We start from the raw sequence: 24973 nt of genomic DNA, 5'->3' as shown, positions 1-24973 counted from the left end.
CTTTTTGATTTTGTGTTTCTGCCCACCAGTTCCAATGATTTCCAACAGCTGCTTTTGAAAGCATTGATTCATGAAGGACGCTAAGGACATGCAGCATTTGCATAATGTATACTGACATGACGTCACTCTTTCGCTTTTCTTTTAGAAAATGTCACTGCTCGACGGTTGCTCTTTCATAGCTCAGGAGAATTATTGAAGATCTCAATTCCTTCATTTATATTTTTCTCTTTCTTAATATTCCTTAGGAGAAATACAAATAGACGCTCTTTGAAATACAGTAAACGTGAGGCACTATAATATGATTTATGTTTTGCATATCTTTGTGGAAGAAATGATTGGGTTGTTATTGAGATGTTGGGCTTTTGGTTGCTGAGTTTGTTGTCTTGGCAAATCTGAGCATAGTGTAGACATTGTTGAGATCTCTTCTGAACTTTATTTTACAGTGTCATTATTACATGCAGTAACTATAGTAATAACTATAAATGATGAATAATTACCAGAAACTAACCCTAAATTAAACCAAACCCTAAAACCCTAAATAGCAAGTACATGCAGTTACATAATATTACTCAGTGTATAATTACAGTGTAACAATGACACCCAGAAACCAAGTGTTGCCAAAGAAAAAAGTGAGATCGCTTCATCAAATGTCACCTTTTTTTCTCTATTTAATCTCATTGCTGTCAACATCAGACATCAGGGAGATCTCGTTCCTGAATCGTTTGTGTTAATGATTGTTGAGACAATTGATGAATGTAATGAAATCAAATCAAGTGTCAGGATACTATAATGTCTTGCATTATGTTTTCAGCGGCTGCTCTTTTGGTCATTATTGCTACATTTGCAGTTCCAGTATTGCACAACAGCTGCTGAAAGCATTGATCTATGAAGGACGCTAAGCATGACATGCGTGATGAATTCAGACACATGACGTAACGCACTGGTCTCAAACAGTATATAGGCTGACGGCTCAGTCGCAAGACCACACATGTTGGTCTGAGTTTCATCATTGGGGCGAGCTAGCGTTCCTCTTCGACTGGCAGCGCGCTTCTTCCAAATCCGCTAATTAACGACGAGAAGGGTGTCAGAGTGTGAGTATCTCTCACTGTTTCTCGCCATGGACTCGTAAGGGCGGGGGAGGATGGAGAGAGGAACGAATGAGAGCGAGAGAGGGAACCAGTCGCCACACGCCAATGATGTCATCTCACATCTCCGCTGGAAGACATTCAATCTTTGATTCTCATCTCCATTTCAACCTCCCGTCACAGCATGTTTCTTATCGGGAATCCGTCACTGTCCGACACCTCCCGTTTTCCCCATCGAGGCTCGAGCCGATGCTCCGTCGAGGGCTATCCTTTTGTTTACGTAACAATTCCGGCATCGGCTTTGTCCCCGAGTGCCGATGCTCGTCGATAAGCCAGCTTGTCTGAAGCAAGATTCAATTAAAAGGAGATAAAAGGGTGTCCTTCAGGATGAGTGGAGATAACGAATTGGAGAGCCTCAGCTGACTTGCTTTGTTTGCTTAATTAAGGATGACCTCATCGCTAAAAATGGCTCCCGCTTCCCCTGGCGTCACGAGTGGGCCATCAGCAGATTGAGTACAGGCAGCAAGCCAAGTCTGGCTTCTTTATTCAGCACACACACACACACACACTCGCAATACACTCACGCTAATATAAAGTTGAGACTGAATTCATTTGGACAAAGTAACAAAGCGTTCATGCACATAGTTAAAATGTCAGAAATGCACATATTTGAACTGCATGCAAACCCATGTAGTTATACAGTCATAACAAATTGTTTCAGTGGGTGCAATGCAGGGATATTTTTAGTTAACTAAAACTATATATATACAAACTTTGTCACTTGAAATAAAATATGTTTTAACTGAAATAAATTTAAACTTTTTTCATCTTCATTTAGTTTAAGTTGATTTACTAAAATACCTACTGAAATAATAATTAATAAGAAAAAACTGTAGAGGCACATTAGTGTTAAGTTGGTTATTAAGTTAGATCTTAGTGCCGCTTTTGACACTATAGATCACTCTATTTTAATCAACCGCTTAGATACCATCTTTGGAGTTTCTGATTCTGCATTAGAGTGGTTTAAGTCCTACCTCTCTGACCGTAAGCAGTTTGTTGTGATGGGTGATTGCAAGTCTGAGGTCGGTGTGGTGCACTCTGGGGTTCCCCAGGGATCAGTTTTGGGCCCGTTACTTTTTAGTATTTACATTTTTCCATTTGGCCAACTTTTAAGAACACTTGGTCTTAACTTTCAATTTTATACCGATGACACTCAGATCTATATACATTCAAGACCTGATGTCAAAATGCCTGTGTCTTTTCTTTCTCAATGTTTTACTGAGATTAAGAAATGGATGTCTGAACATTTTCTCTGTCTAAACAGTGATAAGACTGAAGTGATGCTTATTGGTTCACCTCATCAGTTGTGTAAAGTCCATAACCTTAAGTGTGGATGGCTCTGCTTTGAAATTGCAAACTAAACTAAAAAATCTGAGGGTGATATTTGACCCCAATTTAACATTTGACCATCATGTTTGTAACACAGTCAAAACATAATTTTTTCATCTCAGAAACATTGCCAAATTACGCTCTATGTTGACTTTCTCTGTGGCTGAAAAGTTAATCAACACTTTTGTTTTTTCACGTATTGATTATTGTAATGCTTTGCTGGCTGGAGTTTCTAAAGCTCCTAAAGTGAATTAAAGTTGGTACAAAATTCGGCTGCTAGGGTTCTGAATGGGACCAGTGCAAGGGAGCACATCACACCTATCCTGGAAAAATTGCTCTGGCTTCCTGTTAGTTTACGTATTGATTTTAAAATTCTCATGCTCACCTATAAGGCCTTGAATAACTTGGCCCCTCAATATTTGTGTGAGCTCTTAACCCCCTACACTCTTACACATGCTCTACGCTCTTCTGAAGCTGGTCTTTTAACTGTCCAAACAACACGGCTAAAAACTATGGGTGATCGGGCTTTTGCTTCTTTGGCTCCTAAATTGTGGAATCCCATGCCCTCTGAGATTAGGAATGCAGAATCCCTTAGAGTTTTTCAATCGTCCCTTAAAACTTACTTTTTTAGGGTGGCTTTTATGTGATTCATGTGATTACTGTGTTTGTTATTATATTGGCCTTCTATTTTTATTGCGTGTTTAGTTTTTACTGCCCAGACTGTTGTGTATCTTTCTAATTTCATTATTTTTATGTAAAGTGCTTTGAGATGCTACTTTTAAAGGCACTATATAAAATAAAGTTTATTATTATATTATTAAAAACTAATGCAAATGACAAAACACACACAACATTTTTTTTTGCAAAATATAAAAGTAAAAAGTTAATTCAAAATATTGATACAAATTATAATGTTATCTCAATGATCCTGAAATAGCACTGGTGCAATGATGCAAAAATGCATTTGTATTGTCATTTCGTCTATAATTCAATCCAAGGTTGATGTCATCTTCCAGTTTGATGTCAAATTAAGTCACTGTGATTGGTAGAACCGGTGCCACAACATTAGGACAGACCATGTGATGCCAATTAACTCATCTGGCATTTAAGTCTAAAAGTGCAAGGTTTCCAAAGGGCAAAGACAGTCGGACCAATTTAAGCCACATTTTCTCTCGTTATCTAGTTGTGTGACGTTTTTTGCTAGAGCAGATGGGGGTGCGACCTTGGCTAAATCAATCAAATTAAACATTATACGTTCTTATTTCAGTTTGAAATATATTAAAATTAACACATTTTCTCAGCCTGTCACTCACCTGAGATCGACCAATAGCAAACCACAACCATTCAACCCTCCAATCATTTTTTGGACCAGTTCTTCACAATATCAAGATATTGGAAAATGATTCATAAATATGTTTTGTGAGGTAATACCTGAATTAAGTTGTGTTTATGACACCACATAGATGTCAGACTGTACGCAGTTAGTAAGCAGTTTACATTTCAAATTCATCTGCCGTTCAGCAATTATCAAAATACACCGGATATACAGTACTTTACCTATTAATTCACACAATCTAGTTGAGAAATTACAGACATTATTACAGAAAATTATTACAGAAATTATTATGCTGGCAAATGCAACAAGTTACAGTATTTTTCTGTACTCTGTTATTACCCTTCTGCCAAAATTTTACCAGTGTTGCTTTCCTCTCTTCTATTCTCAAGGATGAAGTAGCCCATCACATTTATTTTCAAGGTTTCTTCTCATTCTTCTCCAGGGAGTGTTTAATCAATGCTTCTGTATCAAGCACACTGGCTCAGACTCTGTGGTTAGGTCCATTACAGGACTGTGTCTCTGCTAATAAATTGAATGGACACAGTGATGTCAGATTAGCAAATGGCCTTTTAAAATGCAGAGCTGTGATCAGTCTCTCTCCATCTCTCTTTATACATCACAATCTCTTGGACATAAAAAGGCCATCATGTACTTTTTTGACTTTGTCTGACTCGTCTCTAATTAGCAGGATGACTAATGGCAGGAACTCCAGCTCTGTATTACCTTTTCAGATATATAGTTTATCAGACTGTTGATTGTAAAATATTCAAAGATATAATGGTAATGCAAGAGGTAATAGTAATGATGCAAAAAAAAAAAAAATCATAATTCATTGCATTCGGAAACACGGTTCCTAAATAATCAAAAATGAACCTCGTATTTTGTTACACTCGTTCAATTCCTTTAAAATTAATCTTAAATGTATTTATATTTTATTCATTAGTAAATAAAATTGTAATTTTCCTTAATGATTTAAATAGTGCGTATATTTAATGTGTTGAAATATGTTAAAATTGCATTATGCATTCAGGTAATACATATATTGATATGCATATGCATTATTTATGAATTGCATTATGCATACAGTAAATACATAGTTGTATATGCATATGTGTTATTTATTAATTGCATTATGCATGCATACAGTGCATACATAGTGTCACGGGTGTGGTGCAGATAAAGACAGAGGCTGAGGCAAAAAGCTCCAATTCCAAGATTTACTCAAAATCCAAAAACAACAAACAGGTCCAGGCAGGTTGACGGGCAGAAGGTAAATACACACAAAACACAGTAACATTTACAGACGCGAACCGACGAGGACTAACTGAACAGAAGGAGACTAAATACAAGTACAAATGAACACTAACAAGTAGAAGACAGGTGACACAGATGATGATGACGAGGAACAGGTGGATAATGAGGGAGTGAGTTCAGGTGAGGAGACAAGCGGGATCCTGGGAAGTGTAGTGATGACAAAGACGATGAAGGAGGTGAATGTGACATAACTCCCCCCTCCCACTAGGCGTGACCCGCGCCGTACAAGACAGAACACGGGAGGGGGGGTGGGCATCCTGGAGTCCGTGACGGGAAGGCGGAACGGGTGCAGCTGGACGGACTCCAGGATGCTCCAGGCGGTCCTGGCGGAGACGACCCCTCGGGCGGTCCTGGCAGAGACGACCCCTCGGGCGGCCAGGGCGGAGCAGGACGTGCAGGCGGCCAGGGCGGAGCAGGACTTGCAGGCGGCCAAGGCGGAACAGGAAGAGCAGGCGCCCGTAGCGGTGAAGACCCTTCTGGCGGCCGTGGCGGTGACGACCCTTCGGGCGGCCGTGGCGGTGACGACCCTTCGGGCGGCCGTGGCGGTGACGACCCTTCGAGCGGCCGTGGCGGTGACGACCCTTCGGGCGGCCGTGGCGGTGACGACCCTTCGGGCGGCCGTGGCGGTGACGACCCTTCGAGCGGCCGTGGCGGTGACGACCCTTCGGGCGGCCGTGGCGGTGACGACCCTTCGGGCGGCCGTGGCGGTGACGACCCTTCGGGCGGCCGTGGCGGTGACGACCCTTCGGGCGGCCGTGGCGGTGACGACCCTTCGGGCGGCCGTGGCGGTGACGACCCTTCGAGCGGCCGTGGCGGTGACGACCCTTCGGGTGTCCACGGCGGAGTGGATTTATTGCCCACCCCCAAAATTTTCTTGGGGAGGTTAACGGGCTTATGCTCCGGGTAGGAAAAGTCCAGCGGCGGAGGCATGTCAGGGCTGGACAGGACCAGCAGCGAAGATGGCTCTGGGCTGGACAGGCCTAGCGGCGAAGAGGGCTTTGAGCTGGGCAGGACCAGCGGCGAATAGGGCTTTGGCGCAGGACCAATGGGCTCTGGCACAGGATCAACGGGCTCTGTGCTGGAAGGGACCAGCAGTGAGGGCTCTGTGCTGGACGGGACCAGCGGTGAGTGCTCTGTGCTGGACGGGACCAGCGGTGAGGGCTCTGTGCTGGACGGGACCAGCGGTGAGTGCTCTGTGCTGGACGGGACCAGCGGTGAGGGCTCTGTGCTGGACGGGACCAGCGGTGAGGGCTCTGTGCTGGACGGGACCAGCGGTGAGGGCTCTGGGCTTGGAATGAAGACAGGAGGAGAAACGTGCAGATCTGGTGGTAACATGGCGTGCCATGGGAGGAAGCTTTCCAGACAACTGGAGAGTGCCTCTCTCCAGTCCAGCCCGGAGAGATCTGGGAGCTCCCTCGCGTCGACAACATTTGCCCCCAGCCGGTAACACGCCTAGATCACTTCGTTCCCCAAGCTACAGGTGATGGTGAGATGGTAAAAAGCCTCTGTGTATTTCAACCGATCGCGGCTGTCTTGAGCAATCGCCGCGATCTGTCCAGCGAGTTCCCAACTCATGTCTCTTTGGTCGGTTCTTCTGTCACGGGTGTGGTGCAGATAAAGACAGAGGCTGAGGCAAAAAGCTCCAATTCCAAGATTTACTCAAAATCCAAAAACAAAACAGGTCCAGGCAGGTTGACGGACAGTAGGTAAATACACACAAAACACAGTAACATTTACAGACGCAAACCGACAAGGACTAACTGAACAGAAGGAGACTAAATACAAGTACAAATGAACACTAACAAGTAGAAGACAGGTGACACAGATGATGATGACGAGGAACAGGTGGATAAAGATGGAGTGAGTTCATGTGAGGAGACAAGCGGGATCCTGGGAAGTGTAGTGATGACAAAGACGATGAAGGAGGTGAATGTGACACATAGTATGTTCATACAAATTATTCTATGTATGGCCCCTAATTTAATAACAAATGATCATTTAGACGGAACTGAATCAATCAAAACTAACTTTAGCTGGAAAAAACTTTTTCAAGAGCCACTATAAAACCAAACCAATCTCTGTTACCTTAAATTATATGTTTATCTCTGTAAAGCTGCTTTGAAACAATCTACATTGTTAAAAGCGCTATATAAATGAGGATGACTTGACTTGACTATGAATCTAATCTAGATGAAAAATAAGTATACTAATTTGCCCATTCTCCATCGTTTTTGTTGTGGTTCTTGAAATTGTACATCTGTATGATAGTTTTAGAGACTTTATTTAAATGAAATACACCTCTTCAGCTACTGTCACGTGTCAGTGATTGAGGCATAGGTTGCCGATCCCTTGGTTAATGTATAACATAGCCTAAAGTATAAGTAGAATGTGGAATGATTTTGAACATGATTTTCAAAATTATTTTAATGATAATATAATAAATATGTTGTTTCCACTGCGCTGTGAACTCCTCTGAACTTGCACTGATCTCAAGTGAGCATAAAACCAGCAAATGTGTGAGGACATTAATGAGACAGAGAGCATTGCTTCAGGAGATGAAAGAAAGGCATCGTTGAGAACAAACGACCTGTGCTTTGCACTCTTAGCTATTGTTTTAGTTCTTACAGAAACATATGAGGACTCGTATCCACTTTGATGCAAGTGCCCTCACTAGTGTTTTATCTGGAATTGTGTTTGCACTATAGCGATTCAACCGAATAGAAATGTGAATTTTAGCTTGTCCGCAATGATTAGGCAGTTCTTTTTTGGCATTGAACCATATGATTACGATTGCAGTTTGGTTTTTGCTTTTATTAGATTGGAGGCACATGTCATGGCCAACACATTTGGAAATGTGTATTTATATTCAGTTTGGGCGAATTGGTGGCTAATTTAAATGAATTTGTAAAATCCTATTAATTAATTTTCACACGATCTGCCTAAGCCCTGCTGATGGTTAGGTTTAGGGGTGGAGTTTCATGTTTTGTTTTAAAAAAAAAAGTACATTTCCATATGCATTTTCTTTTTAAAATAGTTGCATTTTCTCATGAGATCAGGCTGACATGGCAGAATAACTATGTATTATGTTGGCACAGATAACACTGCAAAGCTATTGCAACAGGAGGAAGATGCATGAGTCCAGATGCTTTAAATGACTTGAATAACTCCCATCATGGGATGGAGCGGATAAATGAGAAAAATACTTATTTCCAGCCCCTCTCCTTCAATTCAGCATGATTTGCTTCATCCCTGCTTACTCGAGCAAGAGGTCACCTTACATCTGCGACAAGATTTGAATCGCTGTGTTAACTCAACATCACGCAATATGTTTCCCCAGTAATAGCATGTCTCTGCTAATCTCAACCGGCTGTTCGCAGTTCCTGTTTATATCGACAGACCCGTCTGATAGGTACCAGGCACTTAACAGAATCCTGGGAAGATCGCAGGTACTCCCGCACAAACTCGGATGGCTCGGAAAGACCTCACATGCTGTTATAGGGCAGTTCATGCATTTCTGTATTCCCACCTCCATCTTTTTAAATTCCAAACTGAGTGAGGTTGGCACTGCCATTGCACTTATTACACAAAGCGTGTGTAACCTATGTTGCAATCATTGTTTTGTTAGGATACACCCAAAAATCTGTCAAACTGTAATTCCTCAACTGAAAGAGTCAAATGTAAATCATATTTTTACTCTCAAGACTGTGTGTCTTTTGGCGCAGAGTAAGAATATGAAATGAATACTGAAAACGCAATGCTTTGAGTAAGTTCACATTCCCTTGCTTCATAGTATGATGAGTTGAGCATCAATGACTGCTTGTCACACACTTGCATGTCCCTCAGTTGGGTGGAACCATTGTGGTTGAGAACTCAAATGTCTAATGAATGCAAAACAACCGAAGACTTTTTTTTTTTTTTTCCAGAAACTTATTTCCAGACAAACTATGACAAAAGTCTACAAACTGTCATTGATTTTCAAGAGGCAACTCGTGGTTAGATTAGATACCAAGACTGTAAACCTTGAACAGGATAATTGTGTATATACAGTTCTATTATGATTTTTACAATGGATATGACAATGTTAATGTATTTGGTCTTGGCGGAATATATCTGCTGTTTATTTTTGCTGTTGTTGTAGATTATTGCTCTGCTGCAGAGCAAGTACAGGAACTGCCTATTGCCAATACATGTGCAGATCATTTTCTGTGAGTATGTAAAACATGCTGCACAAAAAGCATATATCAATTGCCTATAGCAGATCTATGCAGGTGGAGCTGGGGAAGGTGGAGGGTTTAACACAAACTCTGAAAGCACACTGCAACCTGCTATAGTGAATGTTAACTGCACTTAAATGTTGAGCAGCAAGCTCATTGGGTGCAGATGCAACTAATCAGCTTCTGACAAGTAGTTAACAGTGTAAATATCATCAGCTTGCGTTAATGACTCAGCCTCTGCCATGTAGAGTTTCATGATAGAACTATGCATTTATTATTTTGTCTTGTACAAATATCATCCCTTTTATAAGCACGTTAAGCACTAATAAATTATACTTTTTTGTGGTCGCAGTTCAACATTTAAACGGGCAAGCTGTAATATTAGTTGGGTTTATGCAACTTCAGAATTATAGAGATTTGTTTTCTGAGCTATATCTGTTGTTATTTAATGTTATGTACAAAGCCAACACACATATCTTCCGTGATTTTCGGTTGTGAACTGATGCTGCCATGCGATTGAGTTGCAACTCAATTCATTTGACCAAGTAATACTGAAAGCTAAAACTAAAAAACTAAAAATTGTGAGATATAAACTCGGAATGGCAATAAATAAATTCTGTATTGTGAAGATTTAAACGTGAAATTCTGAGGGGGGGAAAGTCTATAATGTGAGACTTTAATCCAAAATTTCAATATACAAACTCGGAAGTGCAAAAAAATGTAGTTTTGTTATAAAAGTGCAATTCTGAGAGGGAATGCTAAACTTTTCTGAGAGGAAACGCTACTTTTCAGGAAATGTAAAAACACTGTATTTGACCAGCGAATTTCAGAGAGTTTTGGACATACATGTGTTGTCCATCGTTAAAACAGCCGTATCTGAGGCAGAAAATGCATCGAATTAATCTTTCATCAACTTACAGGTTATGAAGTTTATTGTAGCTATGTGAGTCATGCTCTCAATGCTATGTGCATTATTTTTTTATTAACACTTGAATGTGGGTAAGTTATAATAATAAAGCAACATTTTGAGCAAAAAGCTGAGAAAATCATGTTTTGTCAAAGACTACAACCAGACCGGTTTCAGAACGATGATCAAAACACAGATGGAGTAAATCGAGTCCATCAACACTTATAAAGCTTCACAGTCCTGAAGCTCGTCCTGGGTCGACATTTCATTCAGTAATCTAAAGTAATCACATATCTAAATAACGAAATATGTAGATACGAGGTTTCAGCGACAATCTTTTTAAAAATGAGTCCTTATACAGTACATCTCTTCGGATTGTGTCTGTTGCTGCAGTCACTTCACAATTGATGTCTTCTTGCAGTCTTGATTCTGAATCGACAAAGCTTAAATCCCATAGAAGCCTATGGAGGAGTGATCCAGCTCTCAGATTTAATCAAAAATATCTTAATTTGTGTCCCGAAGATGATCAAAGGTCTTACGAGGTTGGAACAACATGAGGCAGAGTAATTACTGACAGAATTTAAATTTTTGGGTGAACTATCCCTTTAAGTGGACTAACCTTCCTTCACTAGTTTATCTCACACTTTTTTTTCTCCTTGTGATTTTCAGTGTTAACACACTGGAAGCAGCTGTTGCTGACACAGCACTGATTCATACAGACGCCTCAGATATAGCATGTGTAGCAGTGTACTCGCAGTTCTCGCACCCTGGTGATAAAGTTATGCCTCCTCTGCTGTAATGAATGAAAGCAGACGCTCGCATGGACATGGTGTTCCTGCCTGCCGAACCCCTGGCAAGGAGAGCGTGTTCACCAACAGGGGTTAGCTGAGGTAATGTCTGTCCTGCCAGGCTGTAGCACAGCTGGGGTATCGGTTTGGCTATGAATACACAGAGAAAGATGCACATGCTCAGTGCTCATGTGTGGAGCACACAAAGACTTGGAAAAGATCACATCAGAAGGTCAAATGTGTCTTTGCTGGCTTGCAGGGCTGGAATTGTTGCATGAAGTTCAATACTGTACTACAAAATCCTTATGTCGGCCATAAGTAGGGTTGGGTACCGAAACGCGGTGCCAATAGGGAACCGGTTCCGACGTAAATGGTAGTTTAATTTCAACGAAAATTTCGGTCCCTGATTTCGGTGCCTGACACTCTGTGTCATGAGGCGCGCACACACGCAAGGTCTCTCGCTCTCTCCCTCTCCTTCTCCACGGTTTGGAGCACAGTCTGTTATGGCTCTAGATTGCTGGAGATTTTAACTAATTTGCGGGCATCGGGGAGCCGTTATCAATATGCAGGAGACTCCCGGGACGTCTGCGGATAGCGAGGGGATTAATGAAGATGCGGAAGACAAAACGCTCAAAGGTTTGGCTGCTTTTCACGTGTAAAATTACGCGTCAGAACGCCCTCTGGGTGTCCCGATTGTCTGAAGCCCATATAGAATCACGCCAATCCATTAGCTGAAGGCGCGGGCGCCGCCTTGACGCTCTTACGTTGTCATATTATATTAGCGCGCGCTTCATCTGCTCCTCAGATTTCTCTGCCGAAAAAGGAAGCTTGTCGGCAGCGCGAGGAGCTTGGGTGTGAACGCAGCGTCTCGTTCCCTACTCAGGGAACATAGGTTACACCAGTAACCAGAAACGTTCTCTTTCATAGGTTCACTCAACGCTGTAGCTAAGACGCAGTGGGAACGAAATACCAAACTCGCCAAGCTAAGCGCTCCCGTAACTAGTACAACGACCAGATAACTTACATGTCTGGTTCAAGCAGACAAAACATGGGAACCTGGAGCCATGTCGAGATTAGATATCCCTGGTAGTAATCTCTATTAATCTCCAGTAGCCTATTATTATATTGTTTGATACAATATTGTTTTATTTGATATTATGTAATTGTGAATTTTTATTTTATATTGGTTTATTTATTATTACCATATGTTAATTGTATTTATATTGTTTAAAGATTTAAGTTAATATTGTGTGTGTGGTAAGTGTGTGATAATAAGTGTGTGCGGTTTCGTTTTCTGAAGTACCGGTTCAAGAACCGTTTAAGCACCGGAACCGTTTAAAAAATACCGAGTAGGTACTGGTATCAGATAAAACCCAACCGATACCCAACCCTAACCATAAGTCTCAAACATATGTAACAGAAAATATGTAGCGTAACACTGTACACTTTTTTTCATATTCTACTGTGTTAAACGAGAGTGGTGACAATGCTGATAGTGTCAATCCTGATCAACAGCTATTCTGTTTAGATTTATATTGTTGTCTAAAACCATGTTGATAATTGCAGTTTTTTGCACTTCGAATTATCACTTGGATTGCAAAAATGTTCCTATGCAAATATTTTACTGCAGATTCCAGGAGAAATGAACACTACAGGCAGTAAAACACCAACAACTTTTGCTCCTTTTCACACAAATCATGAATACATGGGCAGATTATCGGTTAATAAAGACTTATTTTCCTGATACAAGCTCAAAACACTTTTATCATAGTGCAGGATTTGTAAAGTAATGTATTTTAATGTTTGCATCAGATAATCAGCTCCATATGTCTGTCTTTTATGTAGTAAACTTGCTCTGAAGCTCACCTGGTACAGCATTGCACTCGTGATGTGAAGCGCTCGAGTCCCGTGAAACAGGATGAAGCTAAAACTGCTTGGTAGCGTCAGCAAATGTGTTTTTTTCTCACGTTTGCTTTTGAACGTGATTCATTTTTAATCAGTTTATTATATGGACATCCAAGCAACAACCCAGAGCGCCCTAGCAACACTTTAGCAACCACATAGCAACACTCTACAACATAGCAACACTCTACAACATAGCAACACTCTACAACATAGCAACACTCTAGCATAATGACGGTGAGTTTTGGATGGGTTATCGTCATTAACTCTTTCCCCGCCACTGTTATACGCACTCTAACAAATTATTCAGTGGCTTAGTAAATATCACAGTAATAATTAACTTCATTTATAGCTTCTAACTTCTTTGTTAACTTTAATTAACTAAAATATCTGAATATCATTTACTTGTTTACTAATATTACATAGAGTAAATAAATAGTAATAAATAAATAGTTGCCAAAAATATTTGAAATTGGATAATTAAACTGATCTGTTTCAAGAACCACAAATATTACTTAATCCAAATCAATATTATTAGTATTTAACACACACATAAGAAATTAAGTAAGTTTACTCAATTAAAACAATACACCCCTCCCCCACCCTTTGGGTGTTTTTATTTGATTTTATTTCATTGTTATTTATTTATAAATACATATAAGTTAAAAGTGGATTTTACACTGTTTAATTGCAGTTTGATTTCATTACATCATTTTTAAGAATATAAAATAAACACCTTTAAAAAACGCATGTTAAAATTAAAAAATGCTTGAGCAAGCACAAACAAGGCTTTAATGTGCATCCAACTAGGGAAATAAAATTAGTTAATTTTACAAATGAAAACACAAATCATACGATACTACTATAGTACACTCAGTACAACTCCAATCTTGGCAGGAATTGTTCTATAAATCTAGCAGAACTACACCGGACATGTACTCATATTTGGTTTATGAAAAGAAAAAAAACAACAACACAAAACCGTGGTCTTTGTTCAAGAGGAGCCGGCTCTGTCTTCAGGCTCTTAAATTGTATAAACACGAGCTGTTATGATTTTACCGTATGTGTGGCCCTGGGCTGAATTATATGGAGACTTGGGAAGAATTTATGGAACATATCTGCAGTTATGTTTCGTTTGTTTGAACCCGTGCACCCAGAAGAGGCCACCTGTTTTACGTTAAACGTTAATTGTACCGAAAGCGTTGCGTTGCGATGCCATTCACACAAGCCGGAGCTTTTCCCCAGCATGGGCCGAGATTAGCTAAATGTATAAAAATAGAATCTAATTCAAAATATGAACAAAAATTATAACAGTATATAAGTGATACTAAAATAACGGTATCACTTTACAATAAGGTTCATTAGTTAACATTAACTACCTTAGTTTACTTCTACAGGATTTATTAATCTTAGTTAACATTAATTTCAGCATTTACTAATATGTTATTCAAATCAAAGGTTGTATTTGTTAACATTAGTTAATGCACTGTGAACTAACATGAATAAACGTTGAACAGTTGGATTTTTATTAACTAACATTAACAAAGATTAATAAATACTGTAAAAAAAAATGTATTGCTCAAGTTAATTAATACATTAACTAATGTTAAAGCTTCAGCCTCTAACTTTTTTGGGTAAAAAAAAATAATTTTTGAGCAAGTACATAACCAGCCAGTGTTCAAAACTCTCTGCTTGCCATAGCTCGATTCAAAACGGTAAGCTTGTAATAATGTTTTTAATTCCAGTGGTACTGGTGGATTTCTGCGGGAAACTCGAGCATGTCTGTGTGTCATTACGTCACATCTGAACACATACAGAAGAGTCTCGGCTAGTAGGCTACGAGTGTGAGGATGCTGGAGCCGGAGATTTATAGCCTTTCTCACAGCAATTGATATAATTAAACTTATTAATTTGAAGGTGGATCCAAACGGCAATCAACAGTGACAACTGGAGACTCACAGGTTGTAAAATGCGAAAGACTTCGGAGTGGCAACAGAAAAAAAGAGACTGCAACTGAACCATGCGGAAACAAGAATAAATATTGGAAGGGCATTAAATGTAGTCACGCAATGCTGATGTTGTTAACATTAACAATTTGAGAACAAAGTATAATTTGCATGGTTTGACGTGATATGATAAGTGATCGATAGATTTAATCAGCGTGATTTACAGCAATGCTGTTTTCCCCTTAGTTGGTCAGAACAAAAGTGAATGTTACTTGTTCAGATGAAACATTTTCCGGTGAAAATTCTTATGTTGGTCATACTTCCAAAAAGTAGAATCTGTGAATGCGAATGCCAGATCTCCTCAAAACATCGGATTCATCGGCGCTGTGCCGAGCCGAGGCACAACCCACGTAAAGTTGATAATTCCGCGAATAACTGCAATTGCAGATTTCGGACAGAGATGGCGACAAAGAGGAAAAACCACGGACTGCAGCTTTGACTGATGAACCTTATTGTAAAGTGTTACCAAAATAACACTACAAATCCCTTCCATTTAAAATCACCATCTTGCATGCATTTTAAAATCACGTTAAATATGAAATCAAGCCAGTCGGGGACACCATGTGAGACCTGTTCAGTTTGTTTCCTCGCACTATTAGCAGTGACAAGAGGTCAAGAAGTGCTTAAGATTGACTATCTGTATTACGCCGCCTGGCCCTCGGTCCATTTCCCTCACATTGACACAAATATGCAAGGAATGCATGAGCGGAGCCAGATTTCGCAGGCCCCCTGACAGCTTCGAGTCGAGAGAATGTAAAAAAGAGAAGGGGAAGTGGAGGCTTTGATAGGTACGACAGAAGGCCGGGGGAAAGAAAACTCAGTTTGATGTTTGATGTTTCTGCATGAGGTTTGGCTGGAAACGCTATCGTTGTATGTTTTGATAATCAGAATAAATCAATGGGCCAGTCCGTGACTGGGAATCAGGAAAGCGGCCACCCGTGGGCTGTTTCAGGGGTTTGCTAGTAATTATCACATACTCCAACAATCCTAAAGGGGAAAAACAGTAAAAAGAAGTCTCAGAAAGGAAATCTATGCCCACGTCCCAAATGATCAGCCACATCTGCTTTCATACTCAAGATTACTGTAGAACTGAAACGCTCGTGCTATATCTGACACGACTTGTATTTATACAGTGGAACGATTACCGTTCAGACTGAGAATCTGCTAGGGGATCTGACATTGAGGTTTTTTTTAACCGTGGAACCTCAATGTAAATCTCAGGTCTTCGATGCACGTGTTCGGCATATAAACCTCTCAGCCGCTACTCTTCCGTTCACTGCACACAGTCTCACGGATCCCATGGGTTTTTGTGCGTGGACATCAAACTTGCATGGCTTGCATGTTGTTGGATGCGATGTGGGCATGTATCAGGAGGTTTGACTCAAGCCGTCCTCCATATGGTGCCAACCGAAAATACCTGGCATTTTAAAATACTTATGTTACTGTACCTGACTTGACGTTCTTGTGACTTCATACTTGGCAATGTCCCAATGAAGTATTACTAGCTGTCATTTGGCTAGGCCAAAACTACATGGCCTTAAAGGAATATAAAATAAAGTCATAATTTACTCAGCTTGGTGTTGTTCTAATGCCATACGGCCTTCTTTCTTTTTCATACCACTAAAGAAAATGATTAAAAAAAAATGTCTTTTTTTCTTAAAAAAGATGCAAAAGTATCACAGAATGATTCCATGTGACAAGTGTCGTATATTGCAAGTGTTCTGGAGGTATATGATAGGGTTTGGTGAAAAACAAACCAAAATTTTATATTATTGAAGGAAAATCCTGACTTTGGCCGTTGATCTTCTGTGCAGGCGCGTTCATGAGACTTTATTAGCGCTGCAGTTCACTCCGACTCGCCCAGAAAAACACACAAATTGTGAGAAATCAAGATTAATAAAAACACAACATGAAATATAATCCATGTAACTTCTTCTCTAAAGTAAATACATACGTTGTGTTCGTCGCAATAAGAAGTTATTGCGTTCACATCTTGTCATCTGACAACTCGAGTTCCGGTCGGGGAATATCCAACTTTTTGGGGATTTCAAGGCGTTGTATTCCATGTCACAAGTACATGTTATCAATTCATATTACTGAGTACTTCAATTTTTAATTACACTGTAACAAGGACACCTTAAAACAAAGTGTTATCCTCTTTTGCGTGTTATGTTTAGCATAGCCTACATACAGCACATTAAGGACGACATGGAAATAATGAATAATCAACCAGTTAATCAATTATCAAAATAATCTTTGCTTCCAGGGGAAATTTTGAAATCTGTTTATGTATGACTGCTCCAGATTATTTCTCGCTTCACTGATCTCAACTAGCTTTGTTTTTAAGGCATGTAGTCTAAAATTTTGCAACATGTTTTGTGATTTGTGTTTAGTTTTTTCCCTTATGATGTTAGATAAGTTTAGTTTTTTAGTTGCAGCCCCTACAGCGGTCTATATTTTCCTGCCATTACGACCACCCTCGACCTTTTGGCATTTGCCACACTGGAATATTTCCTATGCCTTGTTTTGATGGTCGACTTCAAGCGAAGCGTAGGAGAAACATTGTATCATGTTGAACATAAGCAGCGTGGGCCTCCTGGACGAGAGGAAACTATGCATGAATCTCAGGGCATTCCATCACTGGGATTATTCAACACGGATCTTTTGCGGTCATGTGTGGAGTTGCCATGCCATTGTTTTCCATTTCATGAATGTCAAGTTTGCATATTATACAGAACATGGGGGCCACAAAGTGAAAGCAATGTGTTTTGAGACCTTATAAAAAGACGTCTTGGCTTGGGCACTCTTGAGGTGTTGTAATGTGAGCGGGAAGCCTCCCTTATAATACAATGTGCTTTCTGGGAAAATGGCTAAATCATTCGTTCGTTCAGTCCCCCTTTTCTAGACCTTTCCCTCTGTTGCCCATTTTTTATGCTTCCCTTGGGACGCACAACCCAGACACGTTCTGCCGTTTCGATATGTATTTTGGAACGTGTTAAAAACTGATGTGAGCCTACAACGCATGTTCGTCTAGCTCCAGAGTTGCTAAAATTGGAGGTGTCAAATGTTGTTTTTAATGCTTGCTCTTTTCTTGTCAGCTTTGCTGGTCGTGCTGGGAACTGGGTTTAGCAACTGCCTGTGTATTATTTCCTAAAAGCTGACTTTAATGTTTTCTGGAAACTGGTATTTGCAGGAAAATGTCATGCACTACATGCATGTCTTTTCCTTTCAGGTCTACTGTATGCAATGCTTTGATTTCCTGCAGGATTATAGGGACAGTTAATCAAAAAATTAACATACATTATGATTTTTTATTTACTGATTTTCAAAAACGTAGGCAAATGTTTTGTGAGAATATTCACATTTCTTTTTCCTTAAAATTAAAATTAAAACAGAAAAATATGAACTAATTCAAATATTAATAAAAAAACGATAATAGTATATCAATAATACTACAATAAAACTGGTCACAGTTCACAGCAGGCAATGGTAACAGCACACTATGAAAAATGTTGTCTTATTATCATTATGAACAGAATAAAAATAAAAATCCTAGAAAATATTGGGATCTGATTTTTTTACCCATATCGCCTGCCCCTTTTTTCTAGATGTGGTCACTATTAACTGTTTACCCGCCAGTGTTTTTTTAAAAAGAAAAAAAAAATCGCCAGCCACCGCCTGCATATTTGATCATTTTCACAAAAAATCCATGGCTGAAGTGTGAATATTTTGTTGTATGAATATCTGAACATGCATTATATTAAAAGAAAGAACAGACACTATCCTAGCTTCATGCATTTTTTTTTTATCAACACTTAAATGTGGGTAAGTTTGTGAATGTGAAGCAAAATTTTGAACAGAAAGCTGATAAAAAGCTGCTTTTTTTGTGAAAGACTTCACCCGGATCAAATTCAGAACGATGCTCAAAACACAGATGGAGTAAATCGAGTCCATCGACACTCATAAAGCTTCACACTCCTGTAGCTCAACTTTTTATTCAGTAACATTTGGCAGTTTTAATGTTTAATGATTGTGTTATTTTACATGTGCATAAGCAATAATTCTAACTCTTGTTTCTGCGGCTTCTTCACTTGTTTTTGGATTGTGGTAATTAAGTTGTGGTAACAAGTCCCCTGAATTACCTGAACTAGTCCTATATTAAGGTGAATGTCCCTCTGTGTTTTTCAGGAGAGGTTCTAAGCCTCATGGACGATCTTTTCTCGGGTCTGGGCTCCTCGTGTGTGGTAGCAGGACGGCGAAGCGGAGAACATCCTCACAGTATCATCTACTCTCTCGTCTTCAAGTGCCTGGAGCCCGACAGCCTTTATAGGTAACAGCCACAGCAAGCAACTAAGATTGAAAAAGTCCTCTAGCTCTTCGTTTCAATGAAAACGTCTTATACTTGCTACAGTATATTGTGAATACACTATATTGTCTTGGCGGTGTAAAACTGTGGCCCAGTCCCAATTCGCATACTATCCGTCCTAAATAGTGTTTGAAAATAGAATTAGTAGTCCCAAATCGTGGTTTGTTAAAATGATTGTTCCAAAGATACCCGGATGGTCTAATATTTCCGGTCAGAATCCGAAGTGAAACGTGTTAAAAACATAGAGGACGCGCAAGTCGGGCGGTTATGTAGAGAGGTTTAGATAAAGGGGTTTGAGTGATTAATTATCAGTATCTAACCTGACGAAAATGTATTTATTCAACGTTGTCTACATTATATTGCATCTGCAGCAGCATTGTGAACTTTTGTAAAGATATGTTTAGCCATTACCTTTTAAATGCATCATTATATTCAAATTGCAAACACAGGAGAAGACTCTCTGCATGAAAGACCCACAACTGAAAGATGAACGTGCTTCAACATTTCTCTCCGAAACGGTAGGAAATCAAATTAGATTGAATGGAGGATTTTAACTGTGACAAGATGATTGACAGGGCAGTTTACGGTGACAGGAACACGTGACAGATCTGTCCGTTAAAGATGACGTGATAGTACGTCCCAAAGCTTGCCGACTCTTTTGCTAGCTTTTCTTCACAAAAAGTGTACATACTTTTAGGTTTTAGTATAAGTAGGCGAATTGGGACTGGGCCTGTGTTTGTAAGGACAACATGCAGCAAAGTAACAATCTTTTGCCATGATCATATTTGAGGGTTACACTTTATTTTGATGGTCCACTTTAGACATTCTACTGACTATAAACCTGAAATCGTATCGAACCCTGACACCAAAACCGAGGTACGTACAGTACAAAACCGTGACTTCTTCGTTCTGTTACACCCCTACTTTATTTCGATGCTCCCCAACAGATATTCTACTTACTATAACTTTGCAACTACATGCCAACTAACTCTCATTAGACTATTAGTGGACTAGTAGACTGTTAGGATAGGGTTTGGGTTAGTAGAATAAGTTGACATGCGGTGGCAAAGTTACTTATAGTCAGTAGAATATCTGTTGGGGAGCATCAAAATAAAGGAGGGGTGTAACAGAACACAGAAGTCACGGTTTGGTACGTACCTTGGTTTTGGGTCATGCTTCAATACAAGTTCGGTCGTCAAAAGGTTCGGCATCAAATCCCCAATGCTAGGCTTATTTTCATTTATTTTATTCCATGAGGAGACGGCAAGTGAAGCCGCACCTGAGACTTTCCCATTTCCATGACACGCATAATTCCTCACTGGACTGTAGTGAGACTTCCAGAACACAGATCGGCACAATGCCAAATGATTATGTCTCATTATAACAGCGGAAACAAAAATACATACAGATAAGAGTAAAACATAATTTGGGTCACACACAATAAAAATTAAATATCCTTTTTTTTTGTAAAATAAAGAAAACAAACGGGACTTTGCTGTCTACCATCCTGGTTTCCTTTCTGTGAAGGTCGTGGCGCGTCACAAAAACAATCGAAACTCGGCTACTAGCAAGTTCTTGCGTGCATCTGAACTCTTGTTTTGGATTGGTGCACAGCTTCGGTTAGCAAACAGCATTGCATTACCATGCGCCCCCTTCTGGACTGGAGTGTGGATCGCCTGTGACTGACTATATTCAGCGTCTGATTGTCCGTACCGTGCAACGTTACTTTTAGTTAGTAGAATTTCTGAAGTGGACCATTGAAATAAAGTGTTACCACCATTTTTTTAATTATTTATTTATTTAATTTTTTATCAGGGACAATGCACAAAGTACATTAATCTTGCGAAAAGATGTTTTGTGCCAGAGTTAGCCGAAGCTAATTTTCATCCGCAGTCCCCGGGCAGGTGCACACAATTTTTAAAACATTACATTACAAAACCACTATCAATAGTAATAATAATGGCAAATAGGCTACACATAATATTAGTCAACCAAGGTCATATAAAAACAATCAGATGTTCAAAATGAGAGAATATATTCAAAAGACCTTCTCTACCCATAATATATTCATTAAATGTGCTGATGCTGACACAGCTGGTTCTCAGGGATATATTTGAAGAGTTCAGATGCAAAAGCCTCTAAGTGCCATCTGAAATTTTCTTCTAGAATGATGATTTTTATCAAGCTCGTATATTTAAGTTCAGTAATTTCACTTAAATGGCAATGAAAATTACCTATTAATTTGTCATTTAAGTGAAATTACTGAACTTAAATATACAAGCTTGATAAAAATCATCATTCTAGAAGAAAATTTCAGATGGCACTTAGAGGCTTTTGCATCTGAACTCTTCATTTCTTTAAGTTTTGAGAAAAATGGTTCAGATCTATAGACAGCTTTAAACTGTTGGAGAGTTGATTCCATTGTTTAATTTTAAATGAATAAGCTGTCTGTGCAAAGGCGGAGGATCTTTTCGGGATAGCAAGATTTCGGTGAATAGTGGATCGGGATGTTCTGTTCGATTGCTCCGAATAAAGTTTTATGAATTTTTTCATTGAGGGTGGAGCAAGGTTATTAATAATTTTAAAAACAGTTCTCAAATTTGTAAATTGAATTAGGGAATCAAAACTTAATACTTTGTATTTTCTGAAAATATTGCAATGATGATAGCGAGGGGCTTTTCTGTCAAGCACCTTTTTCACCTGATTATAGACTGATGTGAGTGGTTTAAGTGTGGTCTCGTCGGCCTGAGACCAACAGGACAAACAATAAGTGATGTGAGAAGAAATCATGGCATTAAATACATGAAAGATGCCTCAATTGTCAAACTATTCCTAATATGTTTAAAAATAGAAATATTATATTTAATGGAATTAGACATTTTTTTAATATGTTTTTTAAAACTTAACGTTTGATCAAGATGGACACCTAAATATTTAGTCTCTGTCACGATGGTCATTTTTTGCCAATTAAAATAGATGTTAGGCATATCTTTTACTTTGTTTGACTTAGCGGAAAACATACCAACAGTTTTTTTTTGTATTTAGTCTTAAGCAAGAAGTTTTTAGCCAGTTACTTATTTTGTCCATAGCTGAGGACAATTTAGTGGCTACTTGCTCCATATCCCTCCTATGTGTGTAGATGACAGCATCATCTGCATACATGATGATGTCTACGCCCTTGCACACAGCCGGGAGATCATTAATGTAAATTCTGAACAACAAGGGTCCCAAAATTGATCCTTGGGGGACCCCAGTTTTGATGGGCTTCAGAGTGGACAATACATTTTTTACCCTCACACATTGCATCCGATTTGCAAGATATGATTGTATCCAATGCAATGTCTCTATAGACAGATTATACTTAGAAATCTTAGAGAGGAGGACACTGTGGTTTACCGTGTCAAATGCTTTTCGTAAGTCCAAAAACACGGCACCCACCGTGCCCCCTCCGTCCAAGCTGGCCTTTATATTTTCCATCAGATAGCAGCAGGCTGCGTCGGTGGAATGATTGCATCTAAAGCCGAACTGCATGGGGTGCAACAAATTATTACGGTCGAAGTGATCGGTTAGCTGCTCTATAATGGCTTTCTCGAGAATTTTAGATACTACAGGCATTATGCTAATGGGCCTGTAGTTGCTTATTTCATTTTTACCTCCAGATTTGTATATTGGGATTATAACTGCAGTTTTAAAGACACTGGGAAAGATACTCTCATCAGTAGATTTATTCACGATATATGTTATAACTGGTGTTAAAATCTCCCTATGTTTTTTAATGAAAGAGCTATCAATTCCCGAAAAATCTTTTGCTTTTGAATTTGATAAGGATTGTATTATTTTATCTGTTTTAGAACCATCGGTGCTTTTAAAACATAAAGCTTCATGATCGTTAACAGGTGTCTGATGCAATAAACAAGGATGAGACAATCCAGAGGCATGTTGAATAATTTCATTCACTGAGTCAATAAAATAATCATTAAAATGGTTTGAAACTGTTAGTCCATCCTTGTGTTTTTTATCATTTATTTTCAGCTCTATTTTCCGCTCTTAGTTTGCACCTTTCCAGTTAATTTATCTATAATTTGCCAACATTCTTTAGAGTTGCCCTTAGCTTGTTTAATTATATTCAGATAAAACATTGCTTTTGCTTGTCTTAGCTGTTGAGTGACTTTATTTCGAAGTCCCTTATAGATCAGGCGATCACTTGAAAGACCCGTTTTATATGACTTTCTTAATGGTGAATCTCAAATTCTCATTAATTTCCATAGATTATCATTTAACCATGGTAACGGAATTTGCCTTTAGGTTTTACCTTTTTTTCTTTGGATTACTTAAGAACAAGTTGTTGGAACATCTTTATCAACTCACTAGAGGCTGTATTACTATCTTTATCATTTATCATTTCAAACCAATTTACCTTTCTGATTTCATTATCAAACCTCTCAATATCTTTCCTAGGGATACAAAGTACAGAATCAATATCAACCTTATTTAAATTTCGGTAGTGCATTTTTGACAATTTCCTTGCAACTAGTGTTAAATTATGATCAGAAAGACCTGTTATTAAGTTATAAACTTTACCAATACGGTCAGCTTTGTTAGTAAAAACTAGATCAATAAGCGTTTGAGATGTTTTAGTAATCCGAGTTGCTTTTTTTATAATTTGTGTAAAATTAAATTTTTGAGTAATGTCTTTTAATTTTTTCCTCCCATTTTTATCGATTCAATGTACATGAAAATCTCCCATAAGAAGTATTTCTTATAGTAATTGAGTAATTGAGTAAATTTGAGTAAAGTAATTGAGTTGTGTAATGTATATATATATATATATATATATATATATATATATACTGCCTGAAATCATGTTGATCCGTGCAATTGTAGTGACCGTGATGCATTATAGCAAGATAAAAGATTGCATAATTACTGCAGAGTTGATTACTATAGATGATGATGAAATAGGGCTGATGGGATCATATTTCTTGGTTGTAGTATGCATTTTTAACCAACTGGAGTTCATTTATAGAGCCAGCAGACAACCAGTAAGTAGCACAGTACAATAATCAACTCTAACTCACTCATAATACTTACCGATGTTTGTGCTTTTGTCACTCACTGGACAACAGAACTGGCTTTTGTTAATTAAAATGATTTTATAAAGAAAAGTGACATTGAGGACAACTGATTACAGATTAAAACACTATTACAAAAGAAAATCTGTTTGGTTTTAAAGAGTTTGATCAGTGAAATAACAAATATTAATAATGTAAATTATATTATTGAAATGTGGACATGTCAATGAGTGCAGCTGTAATGCATGTTAGGAATCAGCACAAATGTGATATATTCAGTCTGGTTTCTTTGGAAGAACACATCCTTCCAACACCGACTTAATGGTCCTAAGACCTCCGGCAAGTAAATTGATGTGGTTTGGATTTTGTAAATTAAGTTTGCTAAGTGTGGTATTTCTGTAAGTTGTTTATAGAGCTCTTTTTGGAGAGGATCCAGACAGGTAATAAAATGACCTTTTCTTTGTTGGTTGTTTAGGTCTCTCGTGACAATATGTGTCAGAACATGGTTTATTTATGAACAGGATGAACCTCATCAATGTCAAATTAAATTGTGTCGCCTTCTTATAGACTTTATATTGAGGGGGTTAAAGAACA

At 38.9% G+C, this 24973-nt stretch overlaps 1 protein-coding gene across 2 annotated transcripts in view; it reads left to right on the top strand.

The window, feature by feature from the left end:
• astn2 (astrotactin 2) overlaps positions 1-24973 on the top strand; it is a 433109-nt gene that overhangs the window by 394198 nt on the left and 13938 nt on the right. For both annotated transcript variants that reach the window (XM_077206841.1, XM_077206840.1), the window contains one exon: positions 19130-19271. In XM_077206841.1, the coding sequence (XP_077062956.1) occupies positions 19130-19271 (142 nt within the window). The remainder of the gene's footprint in view (positions 1-19129; positions 19272-24973) is intronic.

The sequence above is a fragment of the Siphateles boraxobius genome, unplaced genomic scaffold, assembly GCF_051911475.1.
Source record: "Siphateles boraxobius isolate OS27281-9 unplaced genomic scaffold, OSU_SipBor_1 56, whole genome shotgun sequence".
NCBI lineage: Eukaryota > Metazoa > Chordata > Actinopteri > Cypriniformes > Leuciscidae > Siphateles > Siphateles boraxobius.
Note: the sequence above shows the minus strand (reverse complement) of the source record. Positions and strands in the feature narration are given on the sequence as shown.